Genomic DNA, 23,207 nt, shown 5'->3' on the forward strand with positions numbered 1-23,207 from the left:
TACTTGCCATTTTTTTAAAAAAAAGTTTTGCATGGAAAATCATGACTGAATGTTTTAATAAGCTGTTTCACTTAAGATTATATATCTAATTATCTGTATATACTCTTGTTAATTAAAGTGTTAAATCTTACTGTTATACTCCTGTAAACTGGTTTAATTTACAAGGCTATTAAATAGACAAAGCAATTCATCTGAAACAAAAAGGGGTGATTAGATATTACCATAGTTCAGCCTCTGATTGTTTGGTCTTTAGCCAATGACCACAGTTTGGAAGGTAATTTGGGATTTTCATCAAGAAAGCCAGCATCTTTCTAAAATGAAGAACTTTCTGCAGGAATTGGGATAGTCACTCTTTCAGTTTTCACTTTTTTCTACTTTTCTAAAATAAGTACTTGTGAGCTTTCAATTAGTTCAAATCTCAGAAAGTTGATTGCTTTCTCTATAGGAGGAGGGGAGGATACAATATATTTCACAAATTGATTTTAATGTTCAGGCATTATAAGGCTTTTCAACTTGAAATGAATATGAACATTTTTGGCTTCCTGCAATAGATTGAGGAAACAGAGCCCATCTAATCTTCACAGCTATTCAAGGTTATTTGGTGCTTCTGACATTTAATACTTTTTTTTTAGTGAACTTGCTCTTCTTAACCTTGCTTTTATACATTTAACACATTGTTTTAAAGCAGTTTGTTGGGAATTCTATCCTAGAGGGAGATCTTTATAGAACTTGGCCTTTCTTTCAAGTTAGCATTCAAGGACAATTGCTTCTTTATTAAAATAATAGTAAAATCCCACTGGAAAATCAAGAGTCTAATCAAGGGTTTTTGTTATTAAGTGATTGATCTACATCTATAAACCTAAGCTTCAAACACGTTTGGAGCTTGAGAGTCTTTTTATTAACATTCCCAGTTCAGATATCAATAGCCAGTTAAACTAGAAAATATTGCTGTTACCATGTCTTTATGAAGCCGAGCCTTATGCGTGGGTAAAAGTTTGCTCCTATATAAATAAATCCCGTTTGTGGTATACTCTTAATTAGATTTACTCAAAAGTGAGATCTTCCCATTTTTATGGGATTTCACAAAACTGGAAGGGTGTCCAATGAATCATGTGGCAAATCCATATGATTGTTTCCTTATGGAGTGACAGAATCCCTTTGGGTCGAGAATCCCCCAGTTAATGCATGGAGAACAAATTCTCTTCATGTTTGTAACAAAGAAGTATGTAAAAGATGAGCAACCCTGTTTCTTGGCATAGTGCTGCCCAACAAAATGGTACTAAAATTTGGTGGCAAACTGTGAAGTAACAGCAGGACAGTTTCACATGCCCTGTTCATTGCAGTCGTTAAGCACTGAAAATGTTTAAAATGCAGTATATGTGTTCCTCTCCTTTCCTGGGTTACAAAAAAGAGGTTACTTGCCTCTCTCTGAAAGTAAGCAAGCCCCTTTGGAGGGAAGTAATTGGAGCTGTACCTAAGGGATATCAAATTTCCCTTCAGTTGCCAGCCTAAAGGAAAATTAAATATCGAAAAAGTGACATTTGTATTGGCAACTGAACATGATAGCAAAGCTGGTTTTAGGTGATGGAGCTTGTGGTATTCTTAGCTCCATCAACCCCTTCTTGCTTTTCTTTGCTTGTCAGGAAAAATATGTAACTGAATAAGGTTTCAAGTGTGTGATGTAGCTAAGAAATTGACAAAGTGGCAGTTGGTGATGTTGCTTTCTCAGAACAGAAGCTATTTCCAAGTAGAGCTGCCTGGGATTTACAATGTAGTTTGTGATTCTCAAATAGGGATGGACTTAAGTCAATTCAAGATCTAGAAATGACAACCGTAACAGCAAATTATTGAGTTTTCTTGATGTCTAGGAAGGTTTCTTCCCAAAACCTGCAAGTGGATCTTCAAACTTGCTATGCTAGCATGACTCTTATAAAAAGAAATGGTTGATGATTGGGCCCTGAGATCATAAATGTAGCAAACAAATTCCATTGAATTGTGAGCAACTAAGCCTTAGAAATTCTCTAATTGCCACAAAGAGTTGCATTATCAAAGGAAAGAAATGCAGATGACGTGAGATGGAATGTGGTGAAGAGGTACGTCTTCTAGAGGGACCTTCTAGAAGAGTAAGAGGCAACTTAATCCAGAGATTATGTGTGAGAGAAAGAGGATGAAGGCAGTCCCTCCCTAATAGCTCACAGAATGTATTGTAGATACAGATAGTAAGAATTTTTAGCCTGGCAAGATTTTGTCTATAGATGTGAAACAGTAAACAACTTAGCTTGGAAGAGTTGTCATTTTTGGTTTTGGCCTGATAAGAGGACAGCTTCTCATTCTGCAGCTTCTCAGTCAGCTTTAGAAATATTCCTGGAGAATAACATGCTAGAACGCAGTTCTCAATAATGCTGATTCTGGGAAGGGGGGGGGGAGAGCCATGATCTTTCAGACATTTTACCTTGGAGTAAATGTCAGTGTACTTTATATCATGAATTAAGATTAAATTGAGCTGTTTGTATTTATCTTTATTAGAACATGACCTGCCTATCACTTCCTGAGGAGAAATGCAAGATAAAGTCCCTCCTATCATTTTCATATCAAGGGAGAGAGAAACTGATGTTGAATCTTAATTCCCACCAAGGATGGCATTTAGGGAATGGCAGCAAAAGCTAATGTTTAGGAACTAAGAACATTTTGAGAAATTATCATTATTCCTCTCTTACCTCTTCAGTAATCTCCTTAAAATGTACTGGCATAATGCATTTCATTAAATCATGAATTTACTATTAACCTTTCACTTGTTTTTATTGAAAGTTCATCTGATTAATGTTTTCTTTGTTCAACTTTATCAGTTTCTGATTTTGTGCTCTCACGTAAAAGTATCATGGTGTGAATATAGTTGCATGAGATGACAGCAGCTAAATGCTAGGCTGAAGAAAAGAACTTAAAAAAATGTGTGTCACAGCCTTTACATCAGCAGCCGCTGAATACTTCCTGCTGGAGCTGACCTATGTATTTAGTTTTATCTTGTAGATAAGATACTTATACTAGGCACTAAAAATAGATCACTCAGAGAAACTAATACCCAAAAAATCCTAATCGGTGGTTTGGTAACTGAAATCTCAAATAGTCAACAGTATTATCTCAGTACATCTCCCTCCCTTCATTTCACAGGTAGTAATTCTCTACTGCATATAAAAAATAAAAGTCATCCTCAGTATGTGACACATTATTACAGTTAACCTACTTTCTTCTTTAGTGGACACGGCAAAATTCTACTTTGAATTATATAGTTCAATATTTGATTTGTGGGAGGAAAAGGCAAGCAAAGAGAACAAGCCTCTGCTATTCAAAGAATCATCTTCCAGTTCTTGAAGAACTCATTCAGAGCTACAATTCTTTTCCTTCGCTAATATACCGTATACTAAAGCAATTAAAGTTAGGAATTCTTTTAGGTCTTAAATAAGAAATTATTGTTACCGTACCTCCTTTCTAGATGATGTTGACAGTGGAGCCACCAACATAAAGTTCCTACTTTTTAATGTCATTTGTTGATAACATGTTTATTATCCAGGATTTTTTCCTTGACCTGGCAATTTTTTTGGAATTTTTTTTCACAAGCTCTCTACTGGAATACTTTATGATGTAATATTCTAGGGCTGGAAGGGAGAGGAGGTATAGTCTATAGAAATTATATTTCACTGGCCAGACATTCTGTCCCATAGACTGCAGATTCAGGGTGTTTGCTGCTGGCTGTGCTTGGGTGGCTGAAATAATCTAGAAAAAGTGTTAAATGTACAATCCATTTCAGTCCACAAGAGTCTGTCTTTCTTAGCTAGCTGAAGTGATTTTTGGCATGGCAGTAGACTATGATGGATTTACTGCTTTGGGAGGTTTTGATTTCCTTCAGAGATTGGAATGGACCCCATCCTGGCTGGTATCTAGATCCATTGCTACCGGTATAAGATGATGGACCCCATCCTGGCTGGTATCTAGATCCATTGCTACCGGTATAACAGGTCATATTCTAGATTTGATGTTTTGTTTATCTCATGCCATTGAACTGAAAGTGGAGACAGTTTATATAATTCTTTGTAATATTTGAAATAGTCAAACCCGTGTGTCTGGTGGATCTAGATGCTGTTCTGATTATGTTCCATGAATTTCTCACCTTATCTGTCAGTGATACTGTTAAACTTCCACTGAGTTTTGGAATACTGATACGGCTCAAGCAGTTAACGACATATGGCATCTCGTCCAATAAAATATTGAAGGAGGAGAACACCAAAGGTTCATTATAACCTTGTGGTTGTATTGAGAAGGTTTGGCTTTTATACTTTTTAATATATTTATTACCTTTTAAGCTCTGTTGTACACTGCCCACAGTCACTTGCCTGTGACATGGGCAGCTATATAAATTGGTTTAATCAATAAACAACCTTCATCATTCTTTGTAGAGAAAGTTAATTGGATTTGCCTTAATTTGGATTCCATAGGAAGGCAATAATGAGGAGATAATGTTAGCAATCACTTGCTAGGTTCATATGAAATCTTTTCAGTTTCTAGATCTCGAGGAGGTAAACAGGATGTATAGAGACTCACCACCTATGATTGCTCAATCCTTGATCTTCCTGGTGATTCAGTTAGGGGAGGGGGGATCAAAGACTTTCTGAGTATGGATGTGTCCCTGTATGCTTAAAGGAGGAGGTTCTAAAACCTTTGTTGAAAACCCCTTTTCTTCACTTAGAAGAAAATCTGTCAAATATTTGGGAAAGGTGAATGACAGAATTGTGGTTTGGTGGCTTTACAGGCACCTGGTGAAAGTGAAAGTGGGGGTTTGGGATCTATTTTAGTAAGGAGCTTTGTCCAGGTTACAGTATTGAAACAGCTTTGTTTGCTTTATAAACATTCTATATCAGAAAATGGGTGGGAAGAACATGATCCTGGTGGTCTTCTTAGTGCCTTTCAGTTTTATGGAGTGCTGGCCTGTTTTAACCCCAGGAAAAGACGACTTTCAATCACTGTTCTGCAGTGATTCTGATCATTCCTGTTGAGACTTGACCAGAAACTAGTACAATGTGAGGGGTACTTGGTGCTCTCTGAGCTTGCTTGTTTTCTTGCAGACGTTTCATTACCCTAACTAGGTAACATCAGTGCTAGTCCTGATGATGTTACCTAGTTAGGGTAATGAAACACTTGCAAGAAAACAAGCAAGCTCAGAGAGCACCAAGGACCCATTCATTTCAGCCCTGAGCTATAAATATTCTCCTTCATTGGTAGTACAGTGTAATTACCACTTGACACTTAAGTTGCATTCTGTATTTATTTATGTATAGAATTTATATAACTGCTCATCTCACATATGTGACTTTGAGCTGTTCATGAAGTTAAACCCCCCAATGCAAAAATACAAGACATAAACACAATTGTATAGCAAAAACTATAAAAACACATGAAAAACAATAACTATTAAAGCCATAAACACACAATCTGCAAGAATGCAGTTAATAATACAACCGTTTTGCAAGCTCTACTCCACCAGTACTGGATCCCCAGGTAAGAGGGCAAAGTCAAATCTTCAGGACTTTCCTAAAGATTAGAAGGGTAGATGTCAGTCTAAGTTTCAGGGAAATGATGTTCCAAAGGGCCTGTACCACTGCAGAAAAGACTGCCTGCCTGGACCCTGTCAGGTAACATTCCTGAATAGATGGAACCTCTAACATGTCTCTTCAGCCAACTGAAGAGATGGGTGGATGAAACTGGGAAGAGATGGTCCCTTAAATATCCAGTCTTGTTTCCTGTGCTCTTTAACATCCACCTGAAACCAGGGGAGGAGATTATTCAGCTATTTGGAATGAGATGCCATCAATATGCTAATGAAACATTGCTTCCTACCTCCTTAACTCCAAGGAAACAATCATTACTTTTCAATGTGCTCTAATATTGATAACGGAACTGTTGAGGTAGAACTAGCAAAATAATTCCAGATAAGGGAAATGTACTCTTGCTAAGAAAAAAGCTGGATTCTAGTTTTGATTGTATTGTTTGTTTTGTACTTTGTATTTTCAACTGTTGAATGTTGCCTGGCACATTTGTTGGAATAAATAGAAAGAAGAGAATATATTCAGTATTAAATAAATAGCAAGATCTGCAGAAGCAACTATTTGATATAAATAAACAATAAAAAGCAAAGCATTATGAATGGGGAAATAATGTTGAAGCATAGTTCTAGATGAGGGGTAGGCAACCTTGGCTGTTTTATGACTCGTGGACTTCAACTCCCAGAATTCCTGAGCCAGCACAGGAGTTGAAGTCCACAAGTTATAAAAGAGCCAAGGTTGCCTACCTCTGTTCTAGGCCATGCATACTTTGGCCTTGGCTGGCTAATGGGAGCTACAAGAATATGCAGTAATATTTTCCCTGAAGGATTCTTTTAATTGTAGCAACAACTGACAGTTTTGCTTTGAATTGCCAATAAAATAATTGTTGAAGATTGGCAGGGAGTGCTTGTTACAGAAGAAGTGCTTAGTGAAATACATTCAGTATTCTAACTGCTTATTTTATTTTATTCCACCAGTTCATAATTTGACAACCCCATGCCTTGATTTGTTACAAATTTGGCTTAATCAAGAAGAATTAAAAATACCAAAGTTGTTGAATTATATTTAGGATGTGAATAGGGAACTCTTAACAGATTTATTAAAGTGCTCCCTTGTGTAGGCAACCATTCTCTTGTCAACAGACTGCAGATAGTCCTTGACTTACGACTGTAATAGAGCCTGCCCATTATGCTTGTAAGTGGTGATGGTAGTAAAGCAGGTCACCCATGTGATTATTTTTATGACCTTTTCTGTAAAGCAAATCACCATGGTTGTTAAGTGAATCACTCAGTTGTTAAGCAAGCTCATTGTTCACTGTGGACCAGTTTTGTTGAAAACTGGAAATAAATGCTGGTTTTCTTGAAAAATATCATAAGACTTGGAAAATATCAAAAGACGAGTGCCTGAAATGCAGCCACATGACCCGGGGGGGGGGGAGCCTGGCCATTGAAACTTCAAAAGTGGGTCATGGAGAGGTCCTTTATAACTTCAAGTGGTCACTAAGTCAAGGACTACCTGTATGTAGGAAGAGATTACATCTATCAATACTTTTTGTGAAATTGGATAGGAAAATGAAGTGCTGATAGGAACCAGTAGAAGACTGAAATATTTAAATTAATAAAAACTGAATGTAATATAAGTTAAGAATTGGGAATTTCATTTTGACCCATCATCTCAGTCTCAGACGAGGATCATACACATATATCGAGGAGCAGTACAATTAAATTCTGATGATGCAAAAGACCATTTGAAAGCTGTACTCCATTAACTTCAGTCATTTGCTGTAAAAACATGAGACTGAATTCCTTCAAGCTGTACTGAAATGTATATAAGTGATTCATACCCTTGTTTTCCACTTCGTTCATAAATCTTTCTGCAGACCGCAGGTAAAAATAAACTCTTCCTATTCCTACTGACGACGTGGACATGTTCATGTAGTTTTATTGGCAATACTACTGAAATGGATTATTCTGGCCTTCTGAGATATTGCCTTGATTTCCTAGCCTAGCCTACAGTCCTGGGATTTCCTTGTGACCTTTCATCCAGTTTGACTATGTTAAGTTTTCTCAAGGTCAGACAAAGTCAGCAAGATACTGTTACCTGCTGCCACATGGGACATTGAAATTGCTCTTACCATACTTTAATTGCTTAGAATATTTGCACACTAAAAAGCATACCACCTCTCTGAGTGTAAGCCCTTGGGTTCACTTAAACTTAGCTCTGCGTTGTAATTTTTAATATGCTAGATGGAAGAAATTATCAATTACACAGAGAACAATATACTGTTGTACTCACTTATTTTTAATTAACTTTAATTAAAATTTAATTATAAATATACAATTATTATAAATATTGTATTCTGCCTATTTTTCAATTCTAGATGACTTTCAAGTCAAACTCAAAAACAGATAAAATCAGATAAAGCTGCTTATAGTACGAACATTTAACTGGGATTCTCCTTCCCAAAAGCTTTCTGAAAAACCACAGTTATAACTAGAGTCCTTGGTGCTTTCTGAGTTTGGTTGTTTTCTTGCCAATGTTTCGTTATCGGATAGAGGTGAGTCTAAAAAATACTGTCTTTCTGTACAGCTTTAGCCTCGTGGATCTTGGGACACACTTGATCTACAACCCATAAACAGTAACAATAATTTGATCTTGATTTCACTACGGAGAACTTTTAAAAACAGACCATCCCACATGTGCAGATTGTTCTCGATTTACAATCATTTTTTTTTTAGTGACTGAAGTTAAAACGACACTGAAAAAAGTGACTTATTGACCAGTTTTCACACTTATGACCGTTGAAGCATCTGCATGATCAAGTGATCAAAACTCAGGCGCTTGGCAACTAGGATGTACAGATTATGACAGATGCATGTCCCAGGGTCATGTGATCACATCTGTAACCTTCCCAGCTGGCTTCCAACAAGCAAAGTTGGGGAAAGCCAGATTCGCTTAATGACTGCATGATTCATGTAACAACTGCAGTGGTTTGCTTAACAACTGTAATAAAAAAAGTCGTAAAATGGGGCAAACCTCACTTAACAATTGCCTTAACAAAAATGTGGGACTCTATTAGGGTCATAAGTTGAGGACTACATATATTAGAATTGTATTAGTAAATCGACTCCTTAATGGGCGTATATAAACATAATACAATTAACAGGAGAAAATGTCATAAAACAAAATTGCTATTGATTTTCTATGGGGTTCTTGGTGCTCCCTAAACTTGGTAGTTTTTTTGTAGACATTTCATTGCCAAACTAGGTGACATCATCAGTGGTAGAAGGGAGTGGGGCTTGTTCTCTGTATTTATTCTAGCAGCTTGCCCTGTCTGGGTTGGTGGGAATGTTCTTGATGGTTCTTTGATGAGGCTGTTTATTGTTTGATTGTTTGTCTGAGTTGGTCACACCTTGAGTGGGGTATTGTTTATAGCTTGATTATTCATTTTCTGTAAACCTACTCTAATTATTCTTTTGGTTGTAGAAATGCTCAATATTTAACCCATTGTAATTTGGCTGTCATTTATCATGTTGGCTGATGTGCCTATTTTATAAAAGACTTTAAATACCACCAAAGCAAGACTGCTTTGCTTTGCTATTGGCAGAGGTTCCCAACCTATAGGCCGCAGTCCACTACTGGGCCATGGCCTCTTGGCCCCCGGGTCGCGTGAGAGGCTAGCCAGTGCACACGCTCACCCTCCCTTGCGCTGCCGCTAGCCGAGCCACAGGCCTTGCATCGGTGCTAGCCAAGCCGCGAGCCTCTTGCTAGTGCTAGGTGAGCTATGTGCCTTGCGCTGGCACTAGCTGAGCCGTGAGCCTCTCGCCAGCATTAGCAGAGCTGTGAGCCACACACTGATACTAGCAGCCCCATTTGCAGAGTGTGTATGCTCATGGCCCCATTTGCATGCATGCATGCACACGGAGCCACATTCGCATGTGTGCGCATGCGTGCATTGAGGTGTCTGCACCTCCTTTTCCAACCGGGCCGCCGACCCAGAAAGGTTGGCGACCTCTGTGGTATGGGATTTCTGAAATTTCTAAGACTTCACTGTTTGTCTATTGCAGTGTTTCCCCAACTTGACAATTTTAAGGCATGTGGACTTCAACTCCCAGAATTCCACAGTCAGCAACGCTGGCTGTGGAATTCTGGGAGTTGAAGTCCACATGCCTTAAAATTGTCAAGTTTGGGAAACACTGGTCTATTGCAAATGCTGTTACTGGGCGGGGGAGGGGGGATACTTTTTTCCCCCTTTTCTTCAACAGAGCCTGACGTTACATATAATCAATGCAATTGAAACTTTTATTAGAACAAAAGTTGTCTCCATAACTTGTAGAAGGTAACGCCAACATAATTAGGTGTTTTACTTAGTTGTGTTTTGTATAGTTTTTTTTTTTTTTAAGAAAACAAAAGATTAGTTTGCAAATGGTCATGCCAAGTGATGTGGTCCAAATTGGCGAGATGGTGGATGGACTGTTACCACGCAAACCATGCCCTTTTTGAATGCGCATGCAACTTCAATGCATGTACAGAAACGGAAGGTTTATATTGTAATTCCCCATGCTTCATCTTGCTGATTTTGGTACCCTCCCCCCAACCTCCCAGTTGGGAAGCTGCTGCTTGTGCCTATTTTTCTAAAGAGCCAAGAAAGACCTATAGGGATCTGATAAAACAATCTGACTTAGCAGTGCTATTAGTGTTAGACTGATGATTCAAAACATTTCCATTTTCCATTATGCTTTTATCTCAGACATATGGAGTAGTATATTAAAAAAGATGTTTTTCCTCAGTTCCAAGAAAGGTGACCTAATACCTAAGGCATTCTGTATGCAAAATGTTGCATGAGTCATTCGTTCTTTGTAAATAGTACTAGCCTGTACTTTGCTGCATAAATGTCAAATAATATAAACTTGTCTCTGTGCAGGCCCATAAGCACATACACACACTTTCAATTTATCATGGAAGGCTTCTTACATTCATTATTATTAAAAAATAAAATATATACATGCTTGAGGATTTCTTAATAGTGGATTGGTTTGTTCCTGTTTTGACAACTTTTAGATAGTTCTACAGACGAGCATTTTTAAATACTAGAATTATATATTTTAGATTGCCCTAGCTATATAACTTTGGATGTGGATTTAAATAAAAGGCATTTGTCTATTTGTGCAGGGAACAAAAATAAAATGCAAGGTCCCAGCTGAAAGTAGAGACAACATTTTTTCCCTAATTTTTCTGCAGTTCTAAATAAGAAAGGCTAAAGTGTAGAACTCAGGTTTGGAGGAGAAATTTTAAAAGCAACAAAGTTGCTGAAAGAATAAAAAGTAATCTCAAGAAAGAAGAAAAGGCCTTGAGAAAAATGACATAATTTGAAACAAGTATTATAGAACTAGGATAACCTTCTAGGATGTACATAGAAATGGTTATTCAAATGTGCCCTAGAAACAGAACAAATAAAAAATTGCATTCTAAAGTAGATGCAAAACTTCTGAAAAACAAAAGGTATAATAATAAATTAATAACAACAGTATAAGAACAGAAACAACTACAAAAATATAAATTATATCTATCCCAGGTTAGAATTTGAGAGAAAATTGGTATAAGGTATATTACAGAATATATTTAACTCCATCAATGATTACTAAGATGGACAAATCCTATCTTGGAAATGCTACAATGAGAAAAAGAAACATTTTAGCACATGTGGTCATGTGAAAAACCCTCTCAAAAGTGCTGAATCAAAAATCCATTAAAAAAAATTGAACTGAGACCAAAATATTTTTATTAGAAATAATTCCAGAAAAGTATCACAATTTACTATGATATGTTCTGCTAGCTGCAAGAACAAATATGGCATGACATTTGTAGAAAAGTGAAACTTTACTGATGATACAAGATTGGGAGACCAATACTGAAGAATTGCAAAACTCACGGTGTATATTCATAATAGAAGCTTAACTAAACCAGGCAGAAATGGCTGCCTTACATATGACATGTTACATGGCAAGCTCAGGTACTTTTTTTAGTGAAAAAGTTAAGATACCAATAAAAATTAGATAAAATGATTCAAAAAGATAAAAATAACCTCAGTGTTTTCTGTTCGAAGTACAATGCCAAGAAAGTCATCTTGAGCAAGTGTTTGTCCATGTAAAAATGGCATGAGGCTGTGATTGTGGACCCTGCTTTATCATATGCATAATGGAATAACAAAGCAGGAAATTTTCCAGATTTGCTTGGGATCCACACAGATTAGTTTGTGGTACCATCACTTTAGACACTGTTTAAGTATTTTTGTGTGTGATATTTATTCATTCCCAAAACTCAGCTGTTTTGAAATTTCTTGATTAGTGTAATCTATTACTGGATTGGCAGAGGCAGCTGCGTATAATGTGTCAAACGGCAGGTAAGGGTGATTAATGCAGTAGTCAGAGAGTAGTTGCTTTAACCTCTAGAAGGGGGGGCCAAACTGATGGTCATGAGCAGATTTTTAAAGAGGGTTGCAATTTGGGAATCTTGCACATGTAGTCAAGCAAAGCCTTGATTGAGCTGTGTGTATTTCAACAGTAAAAACTACAATTTTTTAAAAAATAGAAAAATAAAAAGAAACAGAAGATGTAGAAAAGGAAAAAATATAAAAGAAAGAAAAGTAAGAATATAGTAAAAAAGGAAAAAAATACATAAAGAAGTGTCTTCCCACCTTCATCATACTTATAAAAAAGGCAGGAGGGCAAGCCTTAACTCTTTGGGTTCACAGCATTCCTTAGTGTCTGTAAGGAGTAGTGAAATCCAGGATTTCAAGTGTACAGTTTCTACAAAGGTAAATGAAATAATTATTAATCTGAAGTGAGCCCTACTAGGCTTTGGGATGAGCCTTTGGAGTGATTGTGGTATGTATTTCCAAAAAAACCACATTATAATAGTTCTTACTGTGATTACATCTATATCTTGCTCTGCATGTGCCTTTGGGGTTTGCAAGTAAGGTTGGCTGTGGAATAGTTCTAACAAATCTGCATAGAGTGATTTATTAAAGTGTAGTGTAATTTTATTTGGGACGGGGGTGGGGTGGGGTCATACTAATTCATTTACTGCTTTAGGGATCATAATACCACAGATGTTAGGAATTCCAGTTTAGGGATTGAGGATTAAACTGAGAAGAGAATCTTGACGTAAAGCTCAAATTTTGCAGAGTTTCTTTGGGAGCATCAATATAGTAACACTAATTGGGATGCTCATTTATTTGGGTGGCACAATCTACCATAAACACAAATATTACCTTGAAAATATAATTATGGGAAAAGCAAGCATGTATCTGTTTAATGCATGGAAAAAGCCCATCAGACATCTCCATGTGTGCAGCCTTCAGTTTCATGAAGGTTTAAATAATGTTATCAAGCAAACAGTCTTCCTCTCTGTGTATACATGCATAAATTGGCTTTAAAATGAAAAACCTTGAAATGAAATATCTGTACTAAAATACTATTAAGCCTGTCCTTGATGTATTTGGTAACACAACTAGGCTTTCATCATAGGCTACAGAGAGTCACAGAATGATTATCTGCATCCTTTAAACTAGAGGGGATAAATACCCCTTTTGTGGTAAAGAGATCGAGAAATCGAATGACAGCAAATAGAGTTCAAGGAGATGACACAGTATTCTTCCTTAAGAAGCATACAGGCCAGATGGAAAACACAGCAGATGGGATAAGACTCATTTATATTTATATAGACATGGAAATAAACAACAGGAACATCAGACATAATGGGATTTGTCTGTCTTTTAATTCATCTTTTTCTACACGAATACTTAATAAAGACTTTGTCACATGATGGGAATAGTTTAGAGCACAGCTTGCTAAATTTCCAAATCTCTGCCTTAAGCAGGATTTCAGATAAGAGCAAAGACATTTGCTTGGAAAATTGGTACATATCTGACGTAGGATTCAGCTTGGGGCTGGACAGATCAATTGGTTGATTTAATATAAAACACTCCCTTATATAACCTAGAGCTCTTTGGTAGATAATGCATGATGATTGTCACAAGGGCACTCAGAGGAAATTCTTGATTTTTTTTTATACCATTTAAAATACATAAAATATATGGATAGGTACTGTATACTATTTCAGCAAGTTCTCTGCAGAGGTTCTCCTTTAATAATTTTAAATTCTTGCTAAGATCAATATTTGATCACCACACATTTAAAATTGTATGTGTTTTTAATATATTCATTTGATTTGAGCTGCAGATTATTGCAAGTTGCTGAATCATTCCCTGAAGTAACATAGATGGGATTTTTGCTCTGACAGACAGCTATGTCTCAGTTTGATAGTTAGTCATTATTTCCAGTCTGGTTACATGTCAATAAAATACTGAGTTTTTATTTCGTGCAGATGATGTGTCCTTAAAATAAGTTGTGGTAGAAAACATCTTCCTTTATAATTAAAAAGCAAACATACTGGCATCTGGCAATAAGGCAACATAGATAGTCCCAACTTAAAACATTTTGTTTAATGACCAAAGTTTTAGCAGCAGCACTGAAAAAAAAAAGGAACTAATGATCATTTTTCATACTAATGGCTGCTGTAACATCCCCATGGTCACATGATCAAAATTTGGACACTTGGCACCTTGTATGTATTTATCATGGTTACAGATGATCAGCTTTTGTGAACTTCTAAGAAGCAAAGTCAGTGGGGAAATCAGATTCACTTAACAACCATGTTGCTAAGTTAACCATTGCAGTGATTTACTTAATAACTGTAGCAAGAAAGATTGTCTTGCTTAGCAATGGAAATTTTGGGCTCAGTTGTGGTCATAAGTTGAACACTATAACATTAGGCTCAATTATGGGCATTTACTATCCCACTGGGTTCGCCTTTTCCTTTGAACACATAACTCCCATATCATATTGCAAAATATTTATTGAGGTAAACTCGTGTCGCATTTAAAATCATTTCCATTAACCTAAGAGGAAAGATAGAGGGGAAGCACTTACAAAACAAATGTAATGGTTCTTTTAGACATGTCATACTTTAATATAATTTTAACGCTAGCCTTTGACAGAAAAAGGATATGCATTAGAATCAAATGATTTGCATCCAAATGCAAAGGTAACTTTTTCAGGTGTAAAATTTCCCTGAAAGAAAATTCCTCACCAATGAGTGGTTGTACAATTGCTACATATCTTTACTTGAAATGTTTATGTCCTAACTAATTAAGGCTATGATCTAATACAGTTTATATTGTGCAAAAGAAAATCCCCTGCAAGAAATGAGGCCATTCTTCTGATTTTTTTCTTTTTTGAATTAAGTCTATAAATTAATTGGTTTTAAATTTGAAAAGCAGCCCAATAGTTAGTTGAAATGCTGTAAAAAACAAAACAAAAACAGAAGCAAACTGTTTACAGGTAATTTTCCTGTATTCATATAGCTGAGTTTCAACCCATCAAGTAATGATTTTATGGATGACTGGCATGTTGACATACAGTTATTCTGCACATGGATAACCCAAATGTCAGCATGGAAATTCTATGAAGATTACTATTAGTCAAACTGTAGGGCTAGATCAGCACTTACGGCAGGGACAGCACCCATTATGCAAAACAATTTATTTTATCTTTACATTCTTATAGCTACTTTTCTTCTAACTATATTTGTTTAAACCTCTCATAATCCTTAGATAACATGGTAGCACAAGTTGGAGATAGCATCTAAAAAAGACCAGTCTGGAAAAGATATCTGTAAATCTATATAATTTCTACAATCTCCCTGTTTTGCTTCTGGCTTTGGTGCTATTTTTGTGGAGATGACATTTGATAGTTTTCTAGAACTTACATTCAGCTAAATTGTTTATACCAGTGTTTCTCAACCTTGACAATTTTAAGGCATGTGGACTTCAACTCCCAGAATTCCACAGCCAGCAATGCTGGCTGTGGAATTCTGGGAGTTGAAGTCCACATGCCTTAAAATTGTCAAGGTTGAGAAACACAGGTTTATACAATCGTAAAATCATTGTATATGAACCATGCCTCCATGCAAATTAAGAATAATGTTTTAATAACCTTGAACAGATTTATTCAGCAGTAAGCCACAAAGAGCTGAGTGGACTTATTCTTAAGTGTGTTCAAGGTTCTTCACTGATTCTGTGTATCTTACATTTCAATGTTGTGGTACCATTTTGGATTCAGTGGTGTTTGGAGCATCCTTTGTTAAGGTAAAGAGTACTCTGCTTGCTTTTCAAAGCCTTTAATCATCCTTATTCTTATCAGAGCACCATTGTAATAGTTTTAGACACAAACGACCCCTCCAGAATTCCACCCTGGAGATGGCAGAGATACTTTCAATCTTTTCAAGTATATTTCCCATGTGCTATAGCCTCAAAATATCTTACACGTGTTCCAGAATTTGTGAGGTTTATCACAGCAGTTAATAACTATCTATCTCAGGGTTGTTTGCTAGCACCAATTTCTCACTGCTGTTAGAAGCTAGTTCTAAAAAGATTTAAAGGTTTCCCCCCTCCAAGGGTTTGGTGCTGATCTCTGATTCTCAGCCCAGGGATCCTGTGTTGTCTGAAAGATGCTTCTGTCATCATGTGGCCAGCATGAAAATATGGAACACAGTAATGCAGGATTATAGAGGCTAGTTCTATAATCCTGAAATAAAAGAGTTTTCTTTTACAGTGATAGTATGAATGATTTTAAGGATACTGTTCCTAAGAACATTTTTTCAATATAATTGTTCTATCACATAATTAAAGATAGCAGAATATCACTGTATAAGGTACAATCTTTTATTTTTTTTCAGAAATAAGTATTTTGGATTGTGCAAGATTGCATCTTTAGTAATTTAAACATAACTTTTCTACTGTGTTCTGATTATTTTCTTTACAGCTCATTATAATCCTTCCTAGTTGTAAAGTGATAACGTTGACAATTATGAGTAAGAAGTAACAGCTAGCTTTAAGATCAGATTAAGTTATAGAGGTTAAAGTTATAGTGATTCACAATATATTTAATCTTTGTGCTGAAGCCATAAACATAATTAAAATACAGGATAAAAAATGCAACTTAAAATATAAAATTAATACTAAGTTGTAGAGTTGCACAAAGTATTTTAAATTAACAACTGAATACTTGATATAATAGATGTAGCCTAGGTCTTCTCTAAGGGCAGAGTGAATGGGGTTTAAATTCAGTTCATGAGAGAATACATTCCACAGTTTGGAAGTAATAAATTTATGTTCCTCTGCTGGATGCCATTTAAATGAATCTTCTTCAAAAAGGCCTCTCCTGCAGCTCTTATGCTTCGGTCATGGTGAATTATTTACAGTGCCAATTAGATGAAGGAATCTAGTCTTCTGATTTCTCTTTTAGCATTTTTCAGTTTGGAGAACCATGATAAATCTTCTGTACTGTCTGGGAGGTTTGGGCATTGGGACCAAGATTCAGCAGTGATTTTGGTCGAATTCTTGCATTCTGTTTAAAAGATTCACTTGGGTTTTGAATGAATTACCTCAGTCTTTTCTTATTTATAGGAGAAAAAATTGAGGACGAGACTTACAGGAACACATAATAATAATGTTGCTAATATTTCAATGCAGATTGAATTCTGCAGATAGAACTACTAGATGTATTTGATAGAATATGCATGTTGCACAGAATACAAGAATCAGTAGACCTAATACAATTTAATGATAATCTTTTAACAGGGCTTTAGAGCAAGTCCACGCCATGTTAGAAGGCGTGTAGTCCCTCGATTTGAAGAAATACAGCCCCTAGTAGAAGCACGTCAAGTGAGTGAGCAAGAAACATCAGTTAAGAAAAGAAAAATCAAGAAGACTAGCAGGATCCAGCCGGAATTCTACCACTCGGTTCAAGTCACACCTACTCGAAAGCCAGTAAGTAATTTTTTCCCCTCTCCGTTCAATGAATTATGGCAGCCTTTTCCCAACGGTGTTTTTCCTGATGTATTAATCTTCAGTTTGTAGAGTTCCCAGCCACCATGGGCTTTGGTAGATGCAGTCCCCATTGTTGTGCACCAGATTGGAAAACATTGATTTATAACAGTGTTTCTCAACCTTGACAATTTTAAGGCATGTGGACTTCAACTCCCAGAATTCCACAGCCAGCAATGCTGGGAGGTGAAGTCCACATGCCTTAAAATTGTCAAGGTTGAGAAACACTGATTTATAAAATCAAACATATTATAAAGGACATCTACTCTGAATTGGATGACAAGTTTCAAGCAATGCAAGATAAGTTAAGAGTCAGTAGTTTGCTTTGTAACTTCTAAATGGAACCTATAAATTCTCTACTTCAATACTTCGAAACGCACACTGCATTGACCTTCATATGCCAATCCTGGATCTTCTTCTAGCCATAGTACTGTCCTCCTTATTTATCAAGGCCTCTGCCTCAGACAAACTGCCTTTTATGGCTTGTTTCCTCAGCAGCAAGCTGTTGATCTCTGTTAAGGAATGTGGCAGATACCAAAACAACTACAGAAAGATTGTGATACAGAACTAGCATTTAGCAACTAGGCTTCCTATAGAAGGCTGTACTGCTCCCAGAAGACGGTCCCAGGGTTTCCTACTAGGAGGTACCTTTTAATGTTGAAGCCATATTATATGCTGCCACCGTGAGCTTGGTCAGTCACAAAATATCAGCTTACTAGGAAGCAAACTGGTGGGGTGCTTCTCCAATGTCCCACTAGAGACTATCTGAAATACAGATAGTCCTTGATTTATGATCACAACTGAGCCCAAAATTTTCGTTGCTAAGACAGTTGTTAAGTGAGTTTTGCCCCATTTTATGACCTTTCCTGCCACAGTTGTTAAGTGAATCGCTGCAATTCAGTTGGTTACACAGTTGTTAAGTGAATCTGGCTTTCCTTGTCGGAAGGTTTCAAAAGGTGATCACAGGATCTCGGGACACTGCAAATGTCATAAACACATTCCTATTACCAAAGGTCTGAATTTTTATCATGTGACCATGGGGATGTTGCAAAGGTCGTAAGTGTGAAAAATGGTCAGTCGCTTTTTCCAGTGCCATTATAACTTTGAACGGTCACTAAACGAATGGTTGTAAGTTGAGGACTTCCTGTACTTCATGTTCCATCTGCTCTTTTTTTCCTGTATGAGCAGAGCATTGGCTACTGTTTTCTGTCACTTTTCTTTTTAAAGTAAAATTGCAGGGAGCAAGGAATCTCCAAGGAATAAATATTATGACATTTGTCAGATTGTTTTGTTCCCATTTAACAAAAAAAAAAATCTGAAAAATTAAAATCAGATCAGGCGTATTGGCATCTACAAGTGCCAAGTCAAGAACCCTGCCATTTATATGATCATTAGGAAACAGCAGAGTGAGATATTTGGCCTTTACAGCTAGGAGACATTTCAGACTTCTCCTGGAGCTGAGGAATTTCAGATCCAGGAAGGCTTCATCCACATGGACCTGTTTTCTTCCATCATTGCCATCTTTTGCAACATCTCGCTTCTATATGTATGCAGTGGCTTACAGGTGGTGCTTCTTCAATCCATTCTATCACATTTTGCTAGCTTTTTGAACAACTCCATTTTTATTACTGAACATAAAAGGTATAATGATGCCAAGCAAGACTAAGCCAAAGATAATGAGTAGCAGATAAGTTCCAGATTTCAGAATATACTTCATGTGCAAGACTAAGACTTAGGTTGCTGCACAAGAGAATGTAGCGTCATACCAGAATATTTAGCCTCTTCGCTGAAAATCATTCAGAAGACTAAACACATAATGAATACTATTATTTCTGGCTTTGAATATTTGGAGAAAATGTACAATTTGCAATAGTATGTTCATTGCTAAAGAGACAGAGATTCACATTCTGGACATCTTTATGTTTCTCTTCTATCAATCAAAGGAACAGTCTCTTCAATTCACACAGGGGCCACTTGTTAACTGGCTGAGAATCTCTCGCCTTATCAGATTGGGGAAATAAAATAGCTACCAAAACTGAAAACAATCCAATTGCTGTATCCTAACCACTTTTCCTTTTCAATAAATCTTATTTAAAAAGCCTCTGGGAAAAGCTTGATTTTGGATTGTGAAGATCTTGACAGAATAAAATATCTGAAAATACAGAAATAAGGCTTTCTCGAGGTCTTATTTTAATGCTTTCCCTTCAACCATTTGGAAAACAGAATCCAAAAAAAAAATCCAGTATTTCAGAGGCAATGCCTATGTGGATCACGTGTGACTGAGTGCATGGAGTATGTTTTTCTAAGTTGTACCTTTATTCTGATTTAAGATAACACTGCTCCAGCCATTAAAATCAAATCTTCCTGGTTATGGTGAAGAATTTTATCTAAGCTACTTTATAGCTGCCAGAAATCATAGCCTATGCTGTGACAAAATTTTGCTATTTAGATGTCATGAGAAGATCATCATTGTGAATAAAAGCGACAGACTGCAGCAATAGTCTTGTTTACATATGAAAATTCTGGAATGTTTTATTGTGTATTACGTTTTGTTTACTATATTGCAATAACGTTTTGATTTAGATACATAGGAAGAAAGTTCAGTAACGTTTAAATGCCTGCACATATGTAGTAATAATTACTGAACACAATAAAATTATGTTGCATCATATCAAAAGCTTCCGAAAGAAAAGGGGAATGACTGAAATGTAGTGTGGTAAATCAAAGCTAGATTAAGTGAACAAAAGGAGACCATAGGTGTGCCCATTTGTGTTTTTCAAAGAACAAGGGGGTCGGCAGGTATCCTTTCCTACCACCCAAAACCATATTTCAATTCAAGTTACCCTTGGAGGAAAACTCTACTGGTGGTCCTTGACTTGTGATCACAATCAGGACTGGAATGCCTGTCAATAAGCAAAGTCATGCCCAATTTTACAACTCTTTTGCTGTGGCTGTTAAATGAATCGTACAGTCATTAAGCAAATGAGGCTTCCCCATCAGCTTTGCTTGTGGGAAGCCCCCTGGAAGATGGCTCATGGCAATTATGTGACCCTGGGATGCTGCAGCTGCTGTAAATAGCATGCCGATTACCAAACAACCAAATTTTGATTACATGACTATAGGGCTGGGGTCTTTAAACTTGGCCCTTTTATGACTTGTGGACTTCAACTCCCAGAATTCCTCAGCCAGGCACGCTGGCTGAGCAATTCTGGGAATTGGAAGTCCACAAGTCATAAATGGGCCAAGTTTGAAGACCCCTGCTATAAGGGATACTGCAACAGTCATCAGAGCAAGAAGCAATTGTAAGTCACTTGAAAGCACCCTTGTAACTTGGAACGGTCATAAAACAAGTGGTCCTAAGTCAAAGGCTACCTCTATCATACTTGGTTTAAAAAGGTTTGCGAACAGCAGGAGTTCTCTCTTGATCAGGAAAAAAAGTGATTTTGAAAAATAAACCGTAGATGTTTACTCATGGTCAAAAGGGTAAAGCACATTGAATATAAAAGATCTGCAATCCAGTCTCTAATAACTTTTAGTAGATCTGAGAAAAGCTGCTGTCTGAAACTATGGAGAGAAAGCCAGTTTTTCCAAATTAGATGTCTCATAGATATGCTGGACTATAGCAGTGGTGGCGAACCTATGACACACGTGCCAGAGGGGGCACTCGGAACCCTCTCTACGGGCACATGTGCCATTGCCCCAGCCTCTCCTCGCCCCGCAGCCCTCTCCTCACCAGCAGCCCCCCCCCGAGGAGAGTCTCCCCCAGGCACGGCCCGTGCATAGCCAAGGACATGGCAGCCGGGCAGCAGAGACAAGACTCCACCCTTGCACCCCATTGCATGCAGATGATGCTGCGGGGTGCGGGCGGAGGGCATGGCTGCCATGGCACTGCAAGGCCGCCTGGGTAATCTGCTGCAGTGGGCCGTGGAGGCAGTGAATGGCCCTGCAGGTGGGCGGGGCGGGGGCAGAGAGCAGGCGGGCAGGGGGGTTTGGGGGGCACTTGGTCTCTAAAAGGTTCGCTATCACTGGACTATAGCATCCATAATGCCCAAGATAGTGTGAGAATTTTAGTCCAAGCACCTCTTGAACATATCAGATTTGGGAAGGCTGACAAAGATAATACTGAGTTAGATACAGTAATGAACTGGTTGATTCTAAGATACTGTCCTGTCTGACTAGCAAATCCTTCTTGGTTGTAAAAGCAACAGAATATAAACTCATGGTAATCTACGTGCCTGCTGTTCTTCATAACATCCTCCATAGAAACCATTGTTTTGTAAATGGAAAAAGTATATGAAGCTCAGCCACATATGTTTCCTCTTCCTGCATTTCTATTTGAAGGAATTGGTGGATAGCATATTATTTGTACACTCTTGTTCGAAAGAGGAAAAGCAGGATTTTATCTTTGTCACAAACATTAGCAATTATGCATATGAACGATAGAACTGATGTTAAAGCTATGTAGGTCCTCTTTGCTGAAAGCTTTTACCTTAGTCATAGTCTTCAAAACTAAACAGGAATGGACTTGGTAGATTTCCATGGGAGATCACCAGAGAATCAAATGACCTGTACCCTAGTCTGAAAGGTAGAAAAAAAAATATTGCAAAGACCAAGACAACCATTAACTTCTGCTAAGTCAACAGTGTTCTGAACTTTAGATCTTTGTAGTGAAACAAAAACTTAAGAATGATTTCTTCTATCTTACAAGTTGGCTTTGAAATTTGTTTTCGTTTTGTGTCCTAGTACTGCTTTTATATTCAGAATAAGATGTATAAAGTTATAACAACAACAACATCAACAACAAAAACGTTGGAAGGGACCTTGGAGGTCATCTAGTCCAACCCCCCCTGCTCAGGCAAGAAACTCTACACCATATCAGACAAATAGCTGTCCAGTTTCTTCTTAAAAACTTCCAGTGTTGGAGCATTCACTAGTTGCTTTGGCTCATATGGTGATCAGGAGCAGGAGCTTCTCAGTGGCAGCACACCAACTATAATCTTAAATCACGATTGTTTTCACACAATCAAGATGACTTAGTTTAAACAGTATTTTTGCTAAGGCCCAACCCCCCCCCCCAATCAAACTGATTGGTTTAGTGTGATGGAATAAACCAGATTGTTGTGTTAAATAGCCATTAATTCATCCATTTGTTTATTTTTAGATGCATTTAAAGTGTTGGCTTTCACATTTGATAATAATTCCAAATAAAAAAGCTTTCCAATCAACAAATATGTTCATATTAAAGGAAAAATAACTAGGCCAGATACATCCAGTAGAGGGAAGTGGTGTACAGCTATTAAATGGGATATTAGTAGGAGTCAGCTGCTTTTCTTCTGGATGTTATTTATTTTAATATATTTGTTTTGTCTAAAAGACTAAAAATAAATCCTGTCATGCCATCATTAAAACTGTGATATTTTTTATCACTCAGCTCAAAGCACAGATAACAGTATTATGATCAGGGAAATGAAAAATTAATATGATAATCGCAAATACAATCAGAGCTGATTTTAAAGTCCTAAACAAAAATATAAGAAAACACATTTGTAAATTAAAAATATCTAAATGAAATGCTTCACACATTTATTAATGGCAACAATGAATGTGCAGGAATAAAGAATAATTGAAAATAAGCACGTTACTGTCTCTCGACATTAACTATC

At 37.0% G+C, this 23,207-nt stretch overlaps 1 protein-coding gene across 26 annotated transcripts in view; it reads left to right on the top strand.

The window, feature by feature from the left end:
- Positions 1-23,207, top strand: part of DST (dystonin) — a 314,302-nt gene that overhangs the window by 997 nt on the left and 290,098 nt on the right. For all 26 annotated transcript variants that reach the window (XM_039320283.1, XM_039320278.1, XM_039320288.1 and 23 more), the window contains exon 3: positions 17,299-17,487. In XM_039320283.1, the coding sequence (XP_039176217.1) occupies positions 17,299-17,487 (189 nt within the window). The remainder of the gene's footprint in view (positions 1-17,298; positions 17,488-23,207) is intronic.

Source organism: Crotalus tigris, unplaced genomic scaffold (genome assembly GCF_016545835.1).
Source record: "Crotalus tigris isolate CLP2741 ecotype Arizona unplaced genomic scaffold, ASM1654583v1 scf7180000023635.1308423, whole genome shotgun sequence".
In the NCBI taxonomy this organism is placed as follows: domain Eukaryota; kingdom Metazoa; phylum Chordata; class Lepidosauria; order Squamata; family Viperidae; genus Crotalus; species Crotalus tigris.